General features: G+C 40.6%; 3 protein-coding genes across 9 annotated transcripts in view; 1 reads left to right on the top strand and 2 right to left on the bottom strand.

Moving 5' to 3' along the window:
* Positions 1-729, bottom strand: part of adrm1 (adhesion regulating molecule 1) — an 8,803-nt gene extending 8,074 nt beyond the window's left edge. For both annotated transcript variants that reach the window (XM_017700951.2, XM_017700952.2), the window contains exon 1: positions 580-729. The gene's annotated coding sequence lies outside the window, so the exon portion shown is untranslated. The remainder of the gene's footprint in view (positions 1-579) is intronic.
* haus8 (HAUS augmin like complex subunit 8) overlaps positions 1-10,999 on the top strand; it is an 11,001-nt gene extending 2 nt beyond the window's left edge. The window contains exons 1-10 of one of the 6 annotated variants that reach the window (XM_037540951.1): positions 1-149; positions 3,191-3,255; positions 3,389-3,447; positions 4,399-4,540; positions 4,764-4,874; positions 4,961-5,052; positions 6,410-6,568; positions 6,676-6,817; positions 8,110-8,251; positions 10,815-10,999. The exon at positions 1-149 is cut by the window's left edge and continues 2 nt beyond it. In XM_037540951.1, coding sequence (XP_037396848.1) covers positions 3,415-3,447; positions 4,399-4,540; positions 4,764-4,874; positions 4,961-5,052; positions 6,410-6,568; positions 6,676-6,817; positions 8,110-8,251; positions 10,815-10,935 — 942 coding nt within the window. In that variant the 5' untranslated portion in view covers positions 1-149; positions 3,191-3,255; positions 3,389-3,414 and the 3' untranslated portion in view covers positions 10,936-10,999. Of the gene's footprint in view, positions 150-1,316; positions 1,463-1,544; positions 1,672-3,190; positions 3,256-3,385; positions 3,448-4,398; positions 4,541-4,763; positions 4,875-4,960; positions 5,053-6,409; positions 6,569-6,675; positions 6,818-8,109; positions 8,252-10,814 lie in introns of those variants that run through there. The other 5 variants (XM_017700957.2, XM_017700956.2, XM_017700955.2 and 2 more) reach the window with 5 other exon arrangements.
* A 2,787-nt stretch (positions 11,000-13,786) lies between these two features.
* LOC108429262 (perforin-1-like) lies at positions 13,787-17,541 on the bottom strand. Its single transcript, XM_017700899.2, has 3 exons — positions 17,156-17,541; positions 16,170-16,726; positions 13,787-14,908 (listed from the first exon to the last, which is right to left on the bottom strand). The coding sequence occupies exons 2-3, from the start codon at positions 16,691-16,693 to the stop codon at positions 13,888-13,890; spliced, it is 1,545 nt and encodes a 514-aa protein (XP_017556388.1). The 5' UTR covers positions 16,694-16,726; positions 17,156-17,541; the 3' UTR covers positions 13,787-13,887.
* Positions 17,542-20,514: the final 2,973 nt, after the last annotated feature.

Genomic DNA, 20,514 nt, shown 5'->3' with positions numbered 1-20,514 from the left:
TGAACAGTGGAAGGAAAAGTGCTGATCTGCCTATAAACTCCCAGCGGGAGCAGGATGGGAATAATCTCGGAATTCCAGCTGCAGTCTGGAAACAGGGACACTGCAGGATTCCCAGTCTTTACAAAATCACAGTGACACCGTCTCTGGATGTGAGAGCCAGACTTTATTCTTTCAGAAGCCTTTAAAAGCCTTTAGTGCAGGTTATCATTAGTTTGTGCGGAGGAGCTGAGCTAAGCTAAGCTAACTAGCCAGCCGGGTTACTCAGCAAGATTTCTAAGCCAGTTTGCTGGCTAAGCTAACAAGGGCTGTCTGTTCAGCCTCACATCTGCACAGATAAAGACACTAAAACAGCTGGAAAGTCGCTGTTTTCCGCCCTAAACCGCCAGCAGTCGAACTACAACATAAAACAGCGACCGCGCTCGGAAATAAACAGCCGTAGCTGTTAGCACCGCGCTAACGGGAGCTAGCCGGCAACAACGCAGTCTTTCCTGAAACTCCTTAGTTTCTTTAGACGCCTGGGGTGAAATTATTAACGATTAACAGCACAAACGAGCTCATCGGTTCGGTCTAATTTCGTACCTTTGTGCTTGTATTTGCTCCGTTTCTCGTCTCGACCGTCGCAGCACCGCTAACCGGCCAGACCAGCTAACGCTAACTAACTACCGCAGCTCGCTGCGGCCGCGGAGAACCCGCCTCGGCGCTGCTGATTGGCTCGCTGGCGCTCCTCGACTTCCCTCTGATTGGCCAGCGAGGCTGTCCGTCTAATGGACGTCTCAGCACAATCCATAACCGTTCAGTATAAACAACAGAATTATATATATACATATATATAAAATCTTTTGGTGCCTTAGAGCGAATATTAATTAAATAATTAACGCCCAAAAAACGCACACGAAGGTCAGACTATAGCCTTACGTAGCTATTTTGGCCAATTTGGCTCAATGTACAAAAACTGAATGTACAGTTTTTGATGAAATGTGTTTTTTTGGGGTAAAATACATCACATGGAGGCATTTTCCAACAACTATCGATGCCTTGGAGTGAATATTAAGTGAATATAGCCTTACGAATTCAGGCCAATTTGGCTCAATGTTGAATGCAGTTTTTTGCTAAGATTAAATTATTTATTTTGTCCACAAATTTCAAATATAATCAAAAACTGTACATTAAACATTGAGCCAAATTGGCCAAAATACGTAAGGCTATAGTCTTCTTATTGTGCGTTTTTTGACCGTTAATTAATTCACTTAATATTCACTCCAAGGCATCGACAGCGGTCGGGAAATTGCAGCTCGGTAGGGGGCGGTAAAGCGCCGTACGTTGGCCTGCCCGCCTCCGTTCGCAGGAAAGAAGAAGAAGATTTAAGCGCGGAGGGAGGCTAAGCTAATGTTTACAGAATGGCGTCTAAAAAGAGTTTAAATGTTCGGAAAGTGCAGAAAGCGGCCGCCGAAGACTCGCAGAAGTAAGAAATCAATAATCTGGTAGTTTATAGAAGGGGTGAGATTATCTAGCTGGCTGACATGAACCGACAGTGGCGGGTTTTTTGCCTTTCTAGCAAAACAGTAACTTCCACAGACTTTACTGTTCAGAGTCTTAGTTTAGATAAAAACCTGTAATCTAGAATAATCTGATAATCCAGCAGAGCTGGACGAAGAAGTCGAGACACCCAAGGTAAAATATTCCTCCAGTAAAAGTAGAAGTTCCTCCCTTTAGACCTCCACTTGAGTAAAAGTACTAAAGTATTTCCCTTCAAATGTACTTAAGTATAAAGTAAAAGTACTAAAAGAGTAATTCTGACTCTGATGTCCTGTTATCATTTTTATAACCAGACTGGCTTCATGAACTCATTTCAGGTGAAAGTCCTCCAGCGTCTCTCTTGGTAAACCAGTCTTTTAATAGAACGTCATTAATTAGTGACGCTGACGTCTATTAAAATGATCAGAAGCACAAAACACTGAAGGTAAACAGTTTCCATCAGGGAGAACCGAGTGGCTCTGAAATCACTTTTTACACACAAGCAAAGTTTCAGTTTCAGATTTATTTACAACTTAGTTCCAAGTTTAAGTTGAATAAAAACTGGCTTTAAACTCAGGATCACAGATGAGCTCCTTTACTATGTTGATCTGTAGGCGTCTGTTCATAAACATAAACCAGCCCAAACTCATTTACTATAAAATGAAATGGTGTTTGTAGAAATTCAGAAAAAAGCCGCGTCAGTCTCGACTGCATATGTGGACATATTTCTATATTGAGCTCTATTTACACAAAGTTAGGTTAGTTCATCATTTATGTTGAACAGACTCTCCCAAAGTTTTACGCTGCTGCGCTGACGTTGAACCGCGTGCTGCACTGGGTCGGTATGACCAACAGGTCAAAACCAGCTCTAAACAAAGTGACCGCTGGGCCCTGATTGGTGCTCTGGCTTTGCGCTTCTTTCGTTTTGACATGTTACGTTTTTATACACACAGAAACCAAAAGGAACGACAGATTTCTCAAAATGTAGGAGGAAAAAGTCGGATATTAGACTCTGAAATGTAGTGGAGTGAAAGGAAAAAGTCCAGAACGGAGAAACTTCAGTACAGATACACCAAAAATACTAAAGTACAGATACTAATTACATTTACTCAGTTACTGCCCACCACTGAAATCAGACAACAAGTAGGATAATTTATGCTGGTTTTGGTTCTGCTGTATCATCACTGTTAAATTTAAAACCTGTTTTTTTTAATCTTCTAAATTTTTTAACTCTTTTAAATGTACAGATGCTGGCTGCTCATTGTTTGAACACGTCTTCACAAGTAGAGCAACGGAAATTATCCAAGTTTACTTGAGTTGGGGTTTTGTTACATAAGCGTAGTTGGTTATGTTAACCAGTTTAACCGTTTCGGAGAGAGAAGGTTTTGATGTGATTATATATTCATATAGATAAATATTACTTCATTTAAATCACACTGCTGAATGTGTGTGAACACACAGAAACCAAAAGGAACGACAGATTTCTCAAAATGTAGGAGGAAAAGTCGGATATTAGACTCTGAAATGTAGTGGAGAGAAGGGAAAAAGTCCAGAATGGAGGAACTTCAGTACAGATACACCAAAAATACTAAAGTACAGAAACTCATTACATTTACTCAGTTACTCAGTTACTGACCACCACTGCCTAGTGATAAACTTTTTCTTTTCATTTCAGTTCAGCTTCTGGAAATGACACCAGCTGTGGAAACAACAGCAGCGGAGCTCGAAGGAAGACTAAATGTAAAGTACTTAAACCGAATAGTCGATTAACTGAATGTTGTATTTAAGCCTTTGAACAGAATATTTGATTAAATATGTCTGTGGATTTACTTTGACAATGCTGTCTTCTGCCATCTGTCTTCTTTTTCAGCAGCTGGAACAGTTGTGAAGTCTCGATACATGCAGACTGAAAAGAAAGCGTCTGTGGCAAAAGTAGGCTTTTCATTTATCATTTATATATATATATACATACATACATGCATGCTGTCATCAGGGTCCTCTCTGTGTGGAGTCTGCATGTTCTCCCCGCGTCTGTGTGGGTTTCCTCCGGGTTCTCCGGTTTCCTCCCACAGTCCAAAGACATGCAGTCAGGCCAACTGGACTTAAAACTTGCCCCTGGGTGTGAGTGACCCTGTCTGTCTGCCCTGCGATGGACTGGCGACCTGTCCAGGGTGTATCCTGCCTTCCGCCTGATGGCCGCCGGAATAGACTCCGGCATCCCCCCGCGATCCTGGCGGAGAAGCGGCTTGGAAAATGGATATATACACACACTTTAACGTCAGGGAGGCTGTCTGCACACTGCAGAATGTTGTCAAAACAGGTTATGCAGCCTCTTAAACTCCTTGAGACCACCGGTGGTTCCAAACTGCACTTGGTCATGTTCTTCATAACGTTCATACTCCATAAGCTCCATTCAGAAGCTGGGCGTCCTGTGAGGCTGTAGCTCTTCTCTCCAGTCTAATAGACGGTGACGTCATTTTAAACCCTTATAATAAAAGAAGCTGAACTTTGTTTTTCTACTGAACGTCGACCCGTTTTTCCCCAAATCTGGGCTCTAAACTATAAACAGACGGCGTCTCTTCAGTGATCTGCTCTGGAAACATCACTTTTAGAGAACAACACAAAGAGCGGCGCAGATTTTTGGACTTTAGCAGTGAATTGTGAGCGTGTAGTGATATGTGGAGATCATAGAACACCTTTTTTGTTCATTTGAAGAGAACATTAAAAAATGTTTAATTAAAACTGCATTTATTTCATACAGTTGCTGAATAATTTGACTTAAAATTTGGTGATTGGAAGAGGTTAATGCAGTTTTTTCCTCTTTACCATGATATGGGTAATACTGAGGCCTCATCTGTGCTCTGTGTTCTGTATTTCTTTCAGAATAATATGCAGAATGAGTCCATCCTTGTTCCACCCAGGCCTGCTTCTCCTAAAGCAAGTGGTGCCCCCAGACCCAGAGTTGGTACTCCACCGAGACGAACGTTAACCAGATTATCCGGGCAACCTGATCAAAACTCTACCCGTACGTTATTGGCTCTGTTTGTGCAGGGCAGTTGATTAAGTTTTGTAATATTTATATCCTTTGCTCACCTTTTTTGCAGCTCATCGGCACTTCTTTATTCAGATGGCCTACAGATCATTTGTTTTTGGCTCATGTTTCAGTTTAATAATCCTAGGATATCCAGTGTTGCTGCTTACACAGTTTAACGTGATGAATTTTGATCACTGCAAATCTCTCCCTCCAGCAGTTATGCCAAGCATTTTAGAGACCTCAACTTTCGGAGGAAATGTCTTGCAGTCAACAGTGCTGGATGGCCACTGTTTGCGCCCAGACTTTGATCTCTCTGTGATTAAAGGTACGCCTTGATGTTTACACAATTTAGAAATGCATGAATACAGAATGCAGGTCTCTGTGATTCATATGAGGCAATATCTTTTTCAGAAAACACAGCACCACCAAGTGCAGTGGACCCTAAATCTCAGAAGAGGAACTTGGAGTTGGAGACATTCTTGCTGGCCTTCCTCACTGCTAAGGTTGGGTCCAGGGGTGATCCAAGGGTTATAAACAAGTCATTAATGTGATTTGCAGTGTTATTTTTAAAGACATTTGCTCCAAGCTGCTATGTTTACACTATCAGATTGAATACATCCCGGTTACAGATTCATTCTGATGTGTTGTTCACTTTCCTCAACAATTTGAAGGAAAATCTTCATTTACCTGCTCGCTACAAGTGATTCGATCCAAAATGACGTGCATGCGTGGAGGACCACTTAGTGTAGACGTTACCATGACAGCGAACATCACATGACGTCCAGTCAGAGTGAGATGAGCAGCAGTGAGCAGTGCTTGTGTTTCAAACTGCTTGAAATACGTCAGACTCAGAAAAACGTGCTTCATATGTACTTATTAAGGAAGCAGCGAGAGGAAGACGTCGTGTTCTGAGACACACAAGCTGGACGTCCGTCCCACCGCCGTCTTTTAAAGACCAGAGGATGAACTCCGTCTCCTCTGCAGACCAGTTCCTGCTCCCAGTTTCTGCTTGAACGTTGTAAACCTTCGCTATGCAGAACAGACTTAGACGTTCCGATAGGGAATGTAATCAGATACAGGCGTTTACACGGATCTTATTCTTCTATTAAACAGATTATTTACATGATTACCCACCTCGTTCAATTGGATAGGAATTGTATTCCGAACGGCCTCAGTCGGACTAATCTAGTATCCTATTCCGATCGAGCCGTTAGTCGGATTATTAACAGATTATTAGGCTGCATGTAATCGTGGCTACTGAGATTGAGCCAATAAAGGTGGTGGTCCAAGCTCCTGGAGATCTGCTGGCTTGCAGAGTTCATTTTCAAACATAATGAAATATGTCTGATCCGGTTGGTCAATGCCTTTAGGACTGTCTGAATAATAATAATAATAATAATAATAATAATAATAATAATAGCCGTGTTTTGTCAAATATTAGTTGCTTGAGCTCTGCTGGGCTGTGTTTCAGTTGTAGAACTTCCTTTTCTATCTGCTTTCCTTGATTTTGGCCAATCTGTGGCCTCACTAAAGGGCTCACTAGTATCCATATGGCTACCAGATCTAAACATATCCGGGAACGGAGATGGCAAAGGAAGTTTTATTCAACTATCTGGACGCGGCTCTGGTCTACAGTCGGAATGGACACAGGAGACGTTTTACTACCATTGGTGAATGAGGTTGAGTTTTACTGACTAATGTAGCGTTTCAGTTACGTTTGTACAAGTGCAATGAGAACAGAATGACCAAGTGGTCAGATTGGTATGGTGATTACATCTAGACATCATCTGAGCTGTATTCCTTCACCCCCCTGATCGCTGTTATCCGCTTTACGCTGTTTGTTTTTTTTTTTTTATGCAGATTGAACATAATACTCATAAACTGAAGGAAGAGGCAGAGAGGAATCTCCTTATAATGATGGAGGAAGAGGAAAAGTTGCGTTTGAAAGTCATGAGCAAGAAACGACAGTACCTCCTTCTTGAGAAACACAAGCAGCTCAACGATTTGCTCGACCTGCAGGTTTCTTTTACAGATTCCAAAGCCTGTTTTCCTCTAGTCATATGAATGTATCTGTGTTTCAGTTTTTATGTAATGCTTTTTTTTGGGGTTTTGTCTTCGGTCCACAGATTACAGCACTAACTCCTGCGGCTGCAACTGCAAAACAATTCACAGAGGAGTACAAGACGTTTGCCACAGCCGTAGACACTACTCGCCATGAGTTACCCGTGAAGAACTTGCACATTGAAGAGGATCGGGGGAAATTTCTGGGTTGGTGAAATTTTCCTCTGTAAGAAGAGAAAACCAGTAAAACCAAGTGTTATAATTCTCTCTGCCAGTGGGTCGAATTTCCAGCAGCGTTCAAGAACATGATGTTTATAACATTTGTATTCTGTATATCTGTAGTCCCAAAAGTGTTCAGAATTTCATCAGAAGCTCTGTATTAATAGCAGGATCATCACTTTATTACAAAAATGCATTGTCTACTTCGATACACGTACACTGACCAGACCTAACATTATGAGCACCTTGTTTCTACACTCACTGTCCATCTTATCAGCTCCACTTACTGTATAGCTGGTCTTTGTAGTTCTACAGTTACAGACTGTAGTCCATCTGTTTCTCTGATACTCTGTTACCCTGTTCTTCAGTGGTCAGGACCCCCATGGACCCTCACAGAGCAGGTACTGTTTGGGTGGTGGGTCATTCTCAGCACTGCAGTAACACTGACATGGTGGTGGTGGTGTGTTAGTGTGTGTTGTGCTGGGCTGAGTGGATCACTGAGTGGATTACTGGAGTTTTTAAACACTGTGTCCACTCACTGTCCACTCTATTAGACACTCCTACCTTGTCGGTCCACCTTGTAGATGTGAAGTCAGAGACGACAGCTCATCTGCTGCTGCACAGTTTGTGTTGGTCATCCTCTAGTCCTTCATAAGTGGTCACAGGACGCTGTTGGCTGGATATTTTTGGTTGGTGGACTATTCTCAGTCCAGCAGCGACACTGAGGTGTTTAAAAACTCCAGCACAACACACACTAACACACCACCACCACCACGTCAGTGTTACTGCAGTGCTGAGAATGACCCACCACCCAAATATCTGTGCTCTGTGAGGGTCCATGGGGGTCCTGACCGCTGAAGAACAGCCTAACAGAGTATCAGAGAAGCAGATGGACAGATGCCTGATCGGTGTATCTGCCAGTGAGTAGAATTTCCATCAGCAGGAACAGGACTTGTATAACATTTGTTGTATTCCGTACATCTATAGTCCCATAAGTGCTGTGCAGCTGGTGTTGCATCATTAATTAAACGTACAGGTGGAATTTGTTTTATGTTATACTATACAGCATTCTTTTTTTTTTTTTCTCTGCTTCATTTTGATGATCTTCAGAACAATTTGAGATTCATAAATTTCCAATATTATATCAAATGGTAGACCAGAAACCTACTAGAGCTTCAGAACTTCATCAAAAGCTCTGTGTGAATAGCAGGGTCATCACTTTGTTAATAAAATGCACCGTCCACTTCATGTTGCATCTAACACTTTCTCATGTCCTACAGATAAAGCAGTGGTCTGTCTGAATCAGAGTCGGCGAGCCTTGGAGCAGTATGTAAAGGACGCCTCCTCAGGCAGTGAAAGCTCCGTCGAGTGCCTTAAAGAAATGAGAAACACAGCGCGTGAGATTGACCAGCAGCTGCTCAGGTAAGAGAATAGCCGTGACACTGCTACTAATGGTCAACTTTGTAGGCTTTTTTACACACACTGTGTAATTTAGGGGTTAAAATGCTGCACATGAACATGTGCTACTCTGTTCCCCAAAGCTGAAATTACCATGCTGCACCATTTCCTACAGTTATGGTGGTCATTATAAGCCAAAACGGACTGGCAGCATCAGTGAAGGCACATACAGAGATTTATTTGAGGCCACAAAAAAAGGTCTACAGCAGGTAAAAGTGGCCCAACTCCGATCTTTTTCCTCATGTGTGACACAGATGTGTGTCCGAGTGTCAGTGTGAACAGAGAAACACACTGAATCTGACGTTTTCAATTCCGATTTGAGGCACTTTCGTATGTGGAACTAAAATCTGATCCGTATCCCAGTCTGAACAGCCAGATCGGAATTCATGCGACTTTTACGTCAATCCAACTCGACATTCATCATAATTTTGTGCTGCTGAGGCTCATAAACATTTAGGCTGATGTTTCTGTACCAAATAAATAGAAGACTCTCCTCGTGGTCGGAGGAGAGAGACCGAGGCTGCAGCCTCAGAGAAAAATTTAAAGAGGACACGAACCAAAGAAGTGGCCGCGGCAGAATAACGTGCCCTTTTTCATGGCGAACTCGAGCACATTCTGGGTGACGAACCCAGCTGTGAGTCACTGGAACGTTATAATCGCTCCTGTTATGCTGGTGAAGATGAAACTGAAAGTTCCGGGAGCGACTGGCGTTCGCTGTTTACCTCTGGACTAGCCGCCTCCTTAAGTATTGTTCTTTCGCGCATGTGGGTCAGTTTAGGAGCTGATCTGTTCAGACTGATGTCGCATACAGACCACATTTAAAAGATAATCTGAACACAAAAAATCGGATTTGGTGAGAAAATCAGATTTGGGCCAGTTTTACATGCTGTGTAAACGCAGCCTAAGTGACGTGGGTAGTTACTGTGTGAAGTGCAGCACCTACCCAAGCAGCTAAACTAGCAGCTTAGTTCACTGCTTCACATATTTTGCATGATCTAGCTTAACATACTGTAAAGTGGCTAATTTTGAGTACCCATACGTTTTCAAAACTAATTAAGGCCGGAGTAGATGTTCCGTTTGTTTAAGGACCTTAAATAAGGACTTCCAAGCGTTTGGCGACTAGTCCTGGAAATCTACCATCTTCCAAATAGGCTGGGCGATAAAACAATAATGCTAATTATCGTGATATAACTTTCCCCGATAGAAGTTTAGGAAAGGTTTGCTAAATGTTTGATATAATAGAGCATTTTCACACTTCTGCATTTAGCGACAGCCCTGGTGGCGTTTTCTACTGCCAAATATACTTTAGCATCGTCTGAAACGTGGAGCTATATATTCCCTGTTTGAGTGGATCTGTTCTCCTGTGACCGAGTCTGAGTGACGAGGTCAGTGGCGTAACCGTCCTGTCCTACAGTGAACTCGCCTCTGTACTAACATCCTAACGAGCTTTAGCAGCGTTAAATCACATCTGCTCCTCACAACTGCAGCACTGTTACAGCGCTCAGTCGTATTTTAGTATTAGTGCATTCCCAAGCAACAAAAGTGAAAGAAAGAAGCGGTTCATGTGAGTTTCACTGCTGATTTAAACTAAAGTAAACGGAGGAAGCTGTGAGGTATTGGAGACTGGGGGAGGCAAGCTGTTTTTAGCAGCTGGCTAACTTAAAGTAGCACTCTGTCCCTCTCACAGCACGGCCGAATTGATGTTACTGTAGATGAAACACGGCAAAATTGCACTGATTTCAGTTTTAGGTTCACCCTGTAGTTAAAGCTTTTACACTGCGAGGGTCAGAATTCGCGGTTCACCCCTCAAATGTGGTAGGTGTGATGGCAGTAAGGTGGTGTGATCCATCCCTGACATACCAAACCAGCTCATATTAACTGTTCATATTAATTTGACGTTGTTGAGGAGCCAAACAGTTTAGCAATTGTAACCAGATAGTCCAGCACTCGTCACCAGACAGCTAAAAATAATGCTTTATTTCTTAAATTATGAACATTATACCAATACAAGAAATAAGGATTTGGCATTTGTTGAGATGCGTATCGATATCGACTGATATTTTGCGGCCGTGCTTTTCCAGCTGGTAGAAACAGCTCACCGGAATCTTTCTCCCACCGTCCCATGACGGATCTGTCAAATGTTCCACTGGTTGCTGAGCGTTTGTCGTTTTCTGACCATAAAGGAGAGTTTGAAACAGCGATCAACCTCCCAGGAGCAAAACTCGGACTTCAAACCTGAAATAATGATTTCACGTTCATAGAGATGCGTATCGATATTGAGCGATATGAATTGTTCTTTATTGTGAACGTTTTTGGCCATATCGCCCAGCCCTAGCTCCAAACCTTATCCAGCAGTTGTGGTGAATCTTCTCAGATGTAGTATTAATCTCAATAGATAGAAGACTTGTCCAAGTGGCCAAAGGTGATTATGGACAGTCGTCTGTTTGATGCAAGTCTGTGGAGTTTAAGTTATTTACAATAGTTCGGTTAATCATAGTAACATAGTTTTGTGTTGCTTTCGTTTCAGTGCGTCTTCAGAGCTGTTGGAGCTGTCCTCGCTCGTAAGCCGCGAGACTGTGTTAGCTCAGCAGTCTTTAGAGGAAGATAAAATCGGACTTACTGCAGCACAGGCTCTCTTCTTAGACTGATGCAGAATGTGTGTCTTTGTTTGGATGTAAATTTATGGTATTAAAGCACTGAGTTATCGCTGATTGTCATTGTGTCCCATTCTTTTTTTCTTGTAGTAGTTTCAGTCGTTTTGACTCGGTGCTGATTTATAATGTGATGTGAGAGAAATAACCACAGGCAAATGTGATCAATCCAGATTTTATTTTATTTTATATTACAACGTATTGAAATGTTAACCTTCCAAAACCTGCGTAGAATATGTTGTACCTCTCCTCAGTATCATTTTAGTAACAGAACTTTGTCATAAGTTTACATAATCCTTTGCCATGTTCATTTAAACTACAAAACAAAAACTACAAACAATGATTTATTTCAGATTTTATATGTGTATACATGCACTCAATAATCTGATCGTAACCGGATTTCTGCAGTTATCAAATGGTCATGTAAACACCATACTCTGCTCTAGAAATCTGATAAAGAGGCTAGATTTTAGCTCAGTAATCAGATTTCTCAGTCTGCAAGGTCAGGCGGTGGATGCCGCAAGAGTGGATGAAGTGCACAAACCAGGTACCCGAGTTAAAGTCGAGACCCCCAAGGTAAAATATTCCTCCAGTAAAAGTAGAAGTTCCTCCCTTTAGACCTCCACTTGAGTAAAAGTACTAAAGTATTTCCCTTCAAATGTACTTAAGTATAAAGTAAAAGTACTAAAAGAGTAATTCTGGCTCTGATGTCCTGTTATCATTTTTATAACCAGACTGGCTTCATGAACTCATTTCAGGTGAAAGTCCTCCAGCGTCTCTCTTGGTAAACCAGTCTTTTAATAGAACGTCATTAATTAGTGACGCTGACGTCTATTAAAATGATCAGAAGCACAAAACACTGAAGGTAAACAGTTTCCATCAGGGAGAACCGAGTGGCTCTGAAATCACTTTTTACACACAAGCAAAGTTTCAGTTTCAGATTTATTTACAACTTAGTTCCAAGTTTAAGTTGAATAAAAACTGGCTTTAAACTCAGGATCACAGATGAGCTCCTTTACTATGTTGATCTGTAGGCGTCTGTTCATAAACATAAACCAGCCCAAACTCATTTACTATAAAATGAACTGGTGTTTGTAGAAATTCAGAAAAAAGCCGCGTCAGTCTCGACTGCATATGTCCACCACTTCTATGATGATGAGGATCTAAAGTTTAAAGTTAATGTCACCTGTCTTTCTAGATACCTTCTTTTTTGTCTGAATGGGTAAAAAAACTCATCTCTTTTAGCCATTTTGTGCTGAATAAGGACAGAGTCACTGTATCCTTAACAATTTGGTTTCATCACCAAGGTGCGAGTTAAACTAATGCTTTATTAGCTGGGCTTATTAACCTATAGATTACTGGCCAGGCTGGCAGCCAGACGTGGTTGACACTAAATGGATTCCCGATGTTTGTTTCAGTTTAATTAATATTCGTGTTTAATTACATGCTCATTGCAGGGTGATTAAGTAAGAAATAAAGGAAAGAAGAGTATAATGTCATGTGTCACTCACACAATGTGTGTCTGCTACAGCATGTTGATAAATGCCTTTGTTCAGTTGTGTATACAATATGGTAGTAAATAACTCAGAAATGCAAATTTCTACCTGTTTATTTTAGTTTATATATACATGTTCATAGTGAATGTGATTGCATTAACGTTTTAAGGGATTTTAATATATTAAACACAGGAAAAAACATTTACATCCACTTGCAAGATTCACAAGTCTTAATTCAATGAGACGTAGTTATAGGCACAGTCACACAATATATTCACAAGCTGTTAATCATTTAACCTATTATAAGTCAAAGTAGTCAAGATAAAATATAGACCAGATTCTTTGAAGGGGGGGATAAAGGGAGCTTTGCATGTGCTGCTTACAAAGTCCATGCTGGGTATATAAGGCGATAACATAGGAAGGTTGCATGTATCACTTTGGCCCAATCCCATTTCTTCTTTTCACCCCTACCCCTTGTTTTCGAGTGTTGCCCCTTGTTCCTGAGCTACAGGGCAGTGGTTGAGATCTTCCCTCTGCAATGAGCCCCTCTAATAAAAGAACATCACTTCATTAACAGCTACTAGCGCCGCTCTGTAGGCGACCCTGCCCGTCTGCAGTGACAGCAGAGGAGGGGAAAGTTCAGCTCCTCACTGCTGGGCTTTAGTTACATTTAGGGATCATACGCCTTCAAAGAGGGGGGCAGTTATTTATTATCACCCACCACTAATTCTTCAGTGATGTGAAGCTGAAGTCAGAGATTCTCCAGATTCTTGTTAGAATTTTCCCGTTCCACCTTAAATGGAGCAGCAGTTACATTCTGCTGCTTCAGGCGTCAGAACCGCTGGACTACTTAAGGTGGAACAGGAGAGTTAGCTAGCTAGCTACTGAGACATTAGCATGCTATTAGGGATTTTTTTATGCTTGTTGTGAAGAAAATGACGATAATGCATTGAAACAACATAAAACTAAGGTAAAACAGTGGTTACTGTAATTATTTAACAGAGAAAATTCTCATGTTTGTGGGTTTCTTTGGTCTCTTGTTCTCCGTCTCGCCGGTTTTTCTGTGTTTCTCGTATCTCTCTGTTTGGAGTCTCTGAAAAACCTCAGTTTGGAGGGTCATGTAGCCCCAACACTTCACCCCACCCCTCTATCTCAGCAAAAATTGGGACACCCACCCCTAGATGTGAACGTGCAAAACAAAGGGCTAAGGGCTCAGTGGTAGGGGCGAGGAGTGAAATGGGATTGGGCCTTTATGTTGACTGCATTTTAGTCATATGTTGGGAGAAGAGAAATAAGCAGATTTCCTAAGTTGGTAGAGCCTTGATGATTTGCTGGAAATGTGGCTGTCCTGATGATTCCCTCTTGAATATGTGGCTGTTTTGGACAGACCTGCCACACCTTTTTTTTTTGTTCTCCTTGCCCGTTTTTCTTTCTTTTCTTGGATGCCTCATTACTACGGATGAGGCCAGTAGATGTTACAGAGAGACCCAGTTAAGTGTGGATCACACTCAAGGGAGAAGGAAAACTCAAAGCCTCCACGATTCAGTCCACAGCTCTGGTAATGCGTTCCTCTTCTCAGATTCACAGAACAGCCCCCCAGGCGGTCGTCATGGCGGATGTCTTTATCCCATACCTCCAATTTAAGGCGATGACCAGTGTAAACATTTCCGAAGTCATACTGTTTGTTCCACCATGGGTCATTTGATCGGATCCAGTGTGTTTGCCTGAAGCTTCCATCGTACCACAGTTTGACATACCCCTCGGTTCGGCCCACTGGATCGCCTCTTAGACCCCAAGCCCTTATCACAGTCACCCTTAACCTTCCTCTGCGGCTGTTGAAAGGACAGCAGTTTGGAGAAATGTTGGGTTGATTCCCTGCACACTGTGGAGCTGACAGATTCTTTGGTTGCCCATTTTCTGCAATGTACTGGGTGATGGCCGTTTGAAGGTTTCTTCTCACGTCTGTGTCATTGACCAGATCATGCAAAGGGAAGACAGAATAGGCTATGATGTCTGGGGTGTGTTTGAGGCTACCAAGCCAAGTGTAGAAGCCTTCAGAGTCGTTTCTCGTCAATGAAATCTCGCCAAGCCATCCATTCCCTCCGGAAACCTCGGTCATGTAGTTCATGAGACCTTCACTGAAACTCGTAACACTGTCTTGGTTGGCCAGGATCTCTCTACAGCTTCCCCCTGCGATGGAGGCGTCAACTAGCCCAAGCCCCACCGTTAGACCGACATTCAAACAGTTCTTTACCTGGCTAGCAGAGACACTGTTGAGGGTTGCCAAGCATGTACGTATAGAGGTCACTCTTTTAAACCTCCCACCAAGGTTAACTTGACGGATATAGTGGGTCCCATAAATCTCGATAAAGCGGCGATACTGCTCCATGGCATTTGACGTGTTGCCTTTGGGTAAAGACAAAAGATGCTGCTGGAACTCTGGATTGAGAGGAGGAAGGTTTGGAAGTCGAAAACTGAAAAAAAGAAATGAAGAAATATTTATAAACATTGACATTCCATTGATGTCTTGTTGATTTAATAGATTCTGTATATATATATATATAATTAGTTTACGCCGATCAGGCATAACATTACGAGTACCTCCATGTTTCTACGATCATTGTCCATTTTATCAGCTCCACTTACTGTATAGCTGCACTTTGTAGTTCTACAGTTACAGACTGTATGATCCACCACCCAAATAGTACCTGCTCTATGGGGGTCCTGACCACTGAAGAACAAGGTAAAACGGGGCTAACAAGTATCAGAGAAACAGATGGACTACAGTCTGTAACTGTAGAACTACAAAGTGCACCTATATACACTCACTGTTCAATTGCTTGTTAACACACATAGCTAATCAGCCAATCACATGGCTGCAGCTCACTGCATTTAGACATGTAGAGGTGGTCAAGACAACTTGCTGAAGTGCAGACCGAGCATCAGAACGGGGTTCTAAGGGGATTTAAGGGACTTTGAACGTGGCGTGGTTGTTGGTGCCAGACGGGCTGGTCTGAGTATTTCAGAAACTGCTGATCTACTGGGATTTTCACACATAACCATCTCTAGGGTTTACAGAGAACGGTCCGAACAAGAGGAAATATCCAGTGAGCGGTCAGTTGTGTGGACGAAAATGCCTTGTTGGTGTGAGCGGTCAGAGGAGAATGGGCAGACTGGTTCCAGATGATAGAAAGCCAACAGGAACTCAAATAACCAACTAGAATCTCTGAGGAACGTTTCCAACACCTTGTTGAAAGTCTGCCATGAAGAATTAAGAATTAAGTTTTGAAGGCAAAAGGGGGTCCAACCTTTTACTAACAAGTGGCCGGTGAGTGTAGTAAGTGGAGATGATAAAATGGACAATGAGCGTAGAAACAAGAGGCTGTCACAATGTCTATCTATATGTCGCAGCTGTGGGAACAAAACCTTGTATCTCCAAAGAGGTAACTTTTTGTTGGTGTGTTCATCGTGAAATTTTGACGCAACATAACTGGCAACTGCCTTTTTCAAAATATGTCAAAAAATGATGAAAATGGAGATACAGTTTTTTGTCCAAACAGCAGCAATACCCTCCTGGTCTGCAGATACTTGGCTCAATCACGTAAACAACAATAATCAACAATTTTAATAGGAATTAAAAATATAGTAAGGGAAATGGTTCTTTTTTTTTTTTTAGGTTAAGTTAGGGAAGTTTAGATTTTGAGCTTTAAAAAAATCAAGGCCATAAAACCCAACCTGTAGTAAGTGCAGCTCAGCTGATGGGAGGAGAAGTACGTCTTGTCCACTTCGATTCTGGAGTTTGCGAATCTTGACTCGGTGGACTTGCTGCCTGCTAATTGCAAGCCGATTAGTCCTGCCAGATTCAAGCCCACCTTCCAGTCATTCCCAATGACCGAGGTGGAGCTCTCCAGCAGAGCACTGGCCGAGGAGAAGATACCGCTGGAGATCTGAAGGTTGCATCTATTGACGGCTCGCCAGTCCAGCACGGAAAGAGGAACTTTCTGCAGTTGACCGTCAATGAAAGGGTTCTGACACAACGTGCAGGAGTTAGAAGGTTTCAGAAAGGTCTCCATGTCACTGACATAAACTCCCTTATGCTGAAGCGTTACCACATCAAAGCCCTCACCCACTAAGTTGTGACCGGGGACAAAAGGAGCAGCTAGGCACTCCTCCTGGCTGCCAGTTCTGCAGCTTGAAGAACCTTCAGAAAGGATGAACACCAGGGCACAAAAGCGCCAGAGCTTCTGGACTAACAGCATTTTTATTTCTTGGTCATTCAGGTCCAAGCCAATCTGCCATAACAAAAAGAAAAAAACAGTGCACTGAATTTACACAATTCAAATGTGTACATCATGTCCACATGAATCAAACAGATTATGAAATAACACAAATATTGTCAAAGGTAAGTAAATTGAAAAACAAAATTATATTTTTGCACAATATTCTTTGAAAGAGGAAAATTCAGTGCTTTTTAAGTGGTGGAATATTGAATAGAGTTAGTATACAAATTCAATTCAGGCTAAAAGTGATCTAGGAGTTGAAACTGTATGTTTGAAAGGTTTGAAATCATGTTGCTACAGTACCACTACTAATAACTACCAAACTAATTCTAACAATGTATTTACTGAAAAGCTTTTATATTGGGTCATTTCTTTCCATGATAAATGTTCACAGTTCCCCATTTAACTATTATATTCTATTAAATGTAAAAGAAAACTCACCACTGTACCTCCTTTATCTCTGGTAATGCCTACGACTCTTGTCTTTCTGCAGCCGCTACCACTTCACTCATGTCCCTGATCACACTCACTTATATACTGTACACTACTTCCTCCTCAACCCATTTTACTGGCTTTGAAATGCAGTGACATTCACATAAACACGTTTTTGATGTTTTCAAGTTGAATATTAATGGACTTTAATTACAAGTTTCAGGAAACTACAAGCAAAAGTGCTGTAGCATGCAATTAATGATAAACTGCTTGAGGAAGACCAGGAGGATTCTGAAGGAAGCCACTGTCTGTTCTCACAGCTGCCAAGCGGGAGGAGGTACAGAAGTCCAGAACCGGCCGGTTCAGAGACAGTTTCTACCCCCGGGCCACCAGTAGTGTTGGTGCATCAGTCTATAGGCCTGTCACTGCACCTCTGAGTCACCATCATCATGATCTCCATGGACAATCCAGACCTCATCCACACCAACAGACTCACTCTGATCTTACTGCACCATCAATCCAGCAGATCTGTACTGGCATCTTGCACATCTTCTACCCATATCCTGTGCAATCTGGAAGATTCTATATCAGTATCCTGTCCCTGAGGACCTGCATCTCATTTATTATCTCCCTCAGACTAACTGCACATACGGGATGTGAACAGCAGCACATTTCAGAGTTTCATAGTTTTATTCCATAACATATTACTGTACAACTGTACATTGGAATAGTGCGGTACTAGTGTATATTGTGTATTTTCAGAGTCAGTATATATATAATGTGTATGTACGTATGTATATATGTATGCATTTATTTATTTATTTATTTATTTTCCTTCTTACATAATTATATATATATATATATATATATATATATATATATATATATATATATATAATTATGTAAGAAGGAAAATAAATAAATAAATAAATAAATGCATACATATATACATACGTACATACATATATGTACATATATATATATTTTTTTTTTTTTGTATTTAAATTCTATAAGGGGGCTACACACCTAAGATTTTCACTCCCCTTCCACCTGTGTAAATGTGATGTGACAATAAACGAGTGCCGAGATGTAAGGGGTGCCACTCCAGTGACAATTTAGTGCCTTTATTTCTGAGACATAGCAGTAGGCTATTTTAAACAAAGTATTTACATTTTGCTAGTGACATGAAAATGAGTGACTTTTTTTTTCAAATAAATCATAACTCTAAATCTTACTATTTTAAAAAACATAATAAAAAAAACAAGAAAATGACAGAAAAAATATAAGAATTATTTTGTCGAAATTTAGGGGTTAGGGTTTGAGACAGCCTCCTCCCAATAATACCCTATAAAGGTACTCTATCTATAGGGTATTATAAATTATAATGATTCTGGACAGTTTGAATGTGAACTTTGAATTTGGCAGAACTGTCCATAAATGCAAAGCCGGTAAAACTAACTGACCAACCCTGGACAGAAACACTGTTGCAGAAATCCTTAATGTTCCTTAAGGTTTTTCATTCGTTCCAAGATTTTAAGCATTAAAAATGATCCTTTTATTTCAAACAGTTTAAAACCATATCTCGCTTTGAGTAGATCTGTTTGGCCTGATGTTAGCATTACTGAGTGATAAATTTGCATATTTTTAGAGAAACGTGACTTGGGCAATTCTGTCAGACTGCCCATGTGTTCTGGGTTTTATGCGTTTACTGCAGTGCACCTTTGACAATCTCTTCCCATCAGAACATGTACAAAGTACAGAAGAGTACATGAGCTGATTAATAATTACTTGAAATAATTGTGTACATGCACAAGCACATGCACTTGTGCTCATTAAATTTTGTTTATAATCCAAGCTGAACGTTATGGCCAAACGTGACCAACCATGCCTTGAAGGATACATGAGTCTGGTTCCACTGACTTTCATTGAAAGTAAAGTATGTTTAGTCCCTCTCCTGTAAAGTTACTATTTTGGAGATACAAGGTTTTCTTCTGACAACAGTGATAGACACATGCATGCATACATACATACATAGGTACGTACATATACAAATACATACATACATATGCAAACGAACATATATACATACATTGAGTCAAATTGGCCAAAATTCTTACCTTCATGTGCATTTTTTAATCGTTCATTAATTCACTGCATACTCACACCAAGGCATCAAAAGTTGTTAGAAAATGCCGCCACACAATATATTTTGTCCAAAAATGTCTAATTTCATGAAAAAATATACATGAAACATTGAGCAAAATTGTCCAAAATTCGTAAGGCTATAGTCTTACCTTCGTGAGCATTATTTGATTGTTCAATAACTCACTTAATATTCACTCCAAGTCGTCAAAACTTTTAGGAAAATGGCTCCACACAATATATTTTGTCCAAAAAATTCTTATTTAATCATAAAATGTACATTAAACATTGAGCCAAATTGGCCAAAATACGTAAGGCTATAGTCTTACCTTCATGTGTGTTTTTTGACTGTTCATTAATTCACTTAATCTTCACTCCAAGTCATCAAAAGTACTTGGAAAATGCCTCTGCATGATATATTTTGTCCAAAAAATTAAAATTTCATCATAAAATGTACATTCAAAATTGAGCCAAATTGGCCAAAATACGTAAGGCTATAGTCTTACCTTCGTGAGCATTATTTGATTGTTCAATAACTCACTTAATATTCACTCCACTTCATCAAAACGTGTTGGAAAATGGCTCCACATGATGTATTTTCTCCAAAAAATTCTTATTTCATAAAAAATGTACATTAAACATTGAGCCAAAAAAGTCGAAATTCGTAAGGCTATAGTCTTACCTTCATGTGTGTTTTTTGACTGTTCATTAATTCACTTAATCTTCACTCCAAGTCATCAAAAGTACTTGGAAAATGCCTCTGCATGATATATTTTGTCCAAAAAATTAAAATTTCATCATAAAATGTACATTCAAAATTGAGCCAAATTGGCCAAAATACGTAAGGCTATAGTCTTACCTTCGTGAGCATTATTTGATTGTTCAATAACTCACTTAATATTCACTCCACTTCATCAAAACGTGTTGGAAAATGGCTCCACATGATGTATTTTCTCCAAAAAATTCTTATTTCATAAAAAATGTACATTAAACATTGAGCCAAAAAAGTCGAAATTCGTAAGGCTATAGTCTTACCTTCATGTGTGTTTTTTGACTGTTCATTAATTCAATTAATATTCACTACAAGTCATCAAAAGTACTTGGAAAATGCCTCCGCATGATATATTTTGTTCAAAAAATTCAAATTTCATCATAAAATGTACATTCAACATTGAGCCAAGAAAGTCGAAATTCGTAAGGCTATAGTCTTACCTACATGTGTGTTT

The sequence above is a fragment of the Pygocentrus nattereri genome, chromosome 9, assembly GCF_015220715.1.
Source record: "Pygocentrus nattereri isolate fPygNat1 chromosome 9, fPygNat1.pri, whole genome shotgun sequence".
NCBI classification, from domain to species: Eukaryota; Metazoa; Chordata; class Actinopteri; order Characiformes; family Serrasalmidae; genus Pygocentrus; species Pygocentrus nattereri.
This window is presented reverse-complemented; position numbering and strand designations above follow the sequence as displayed.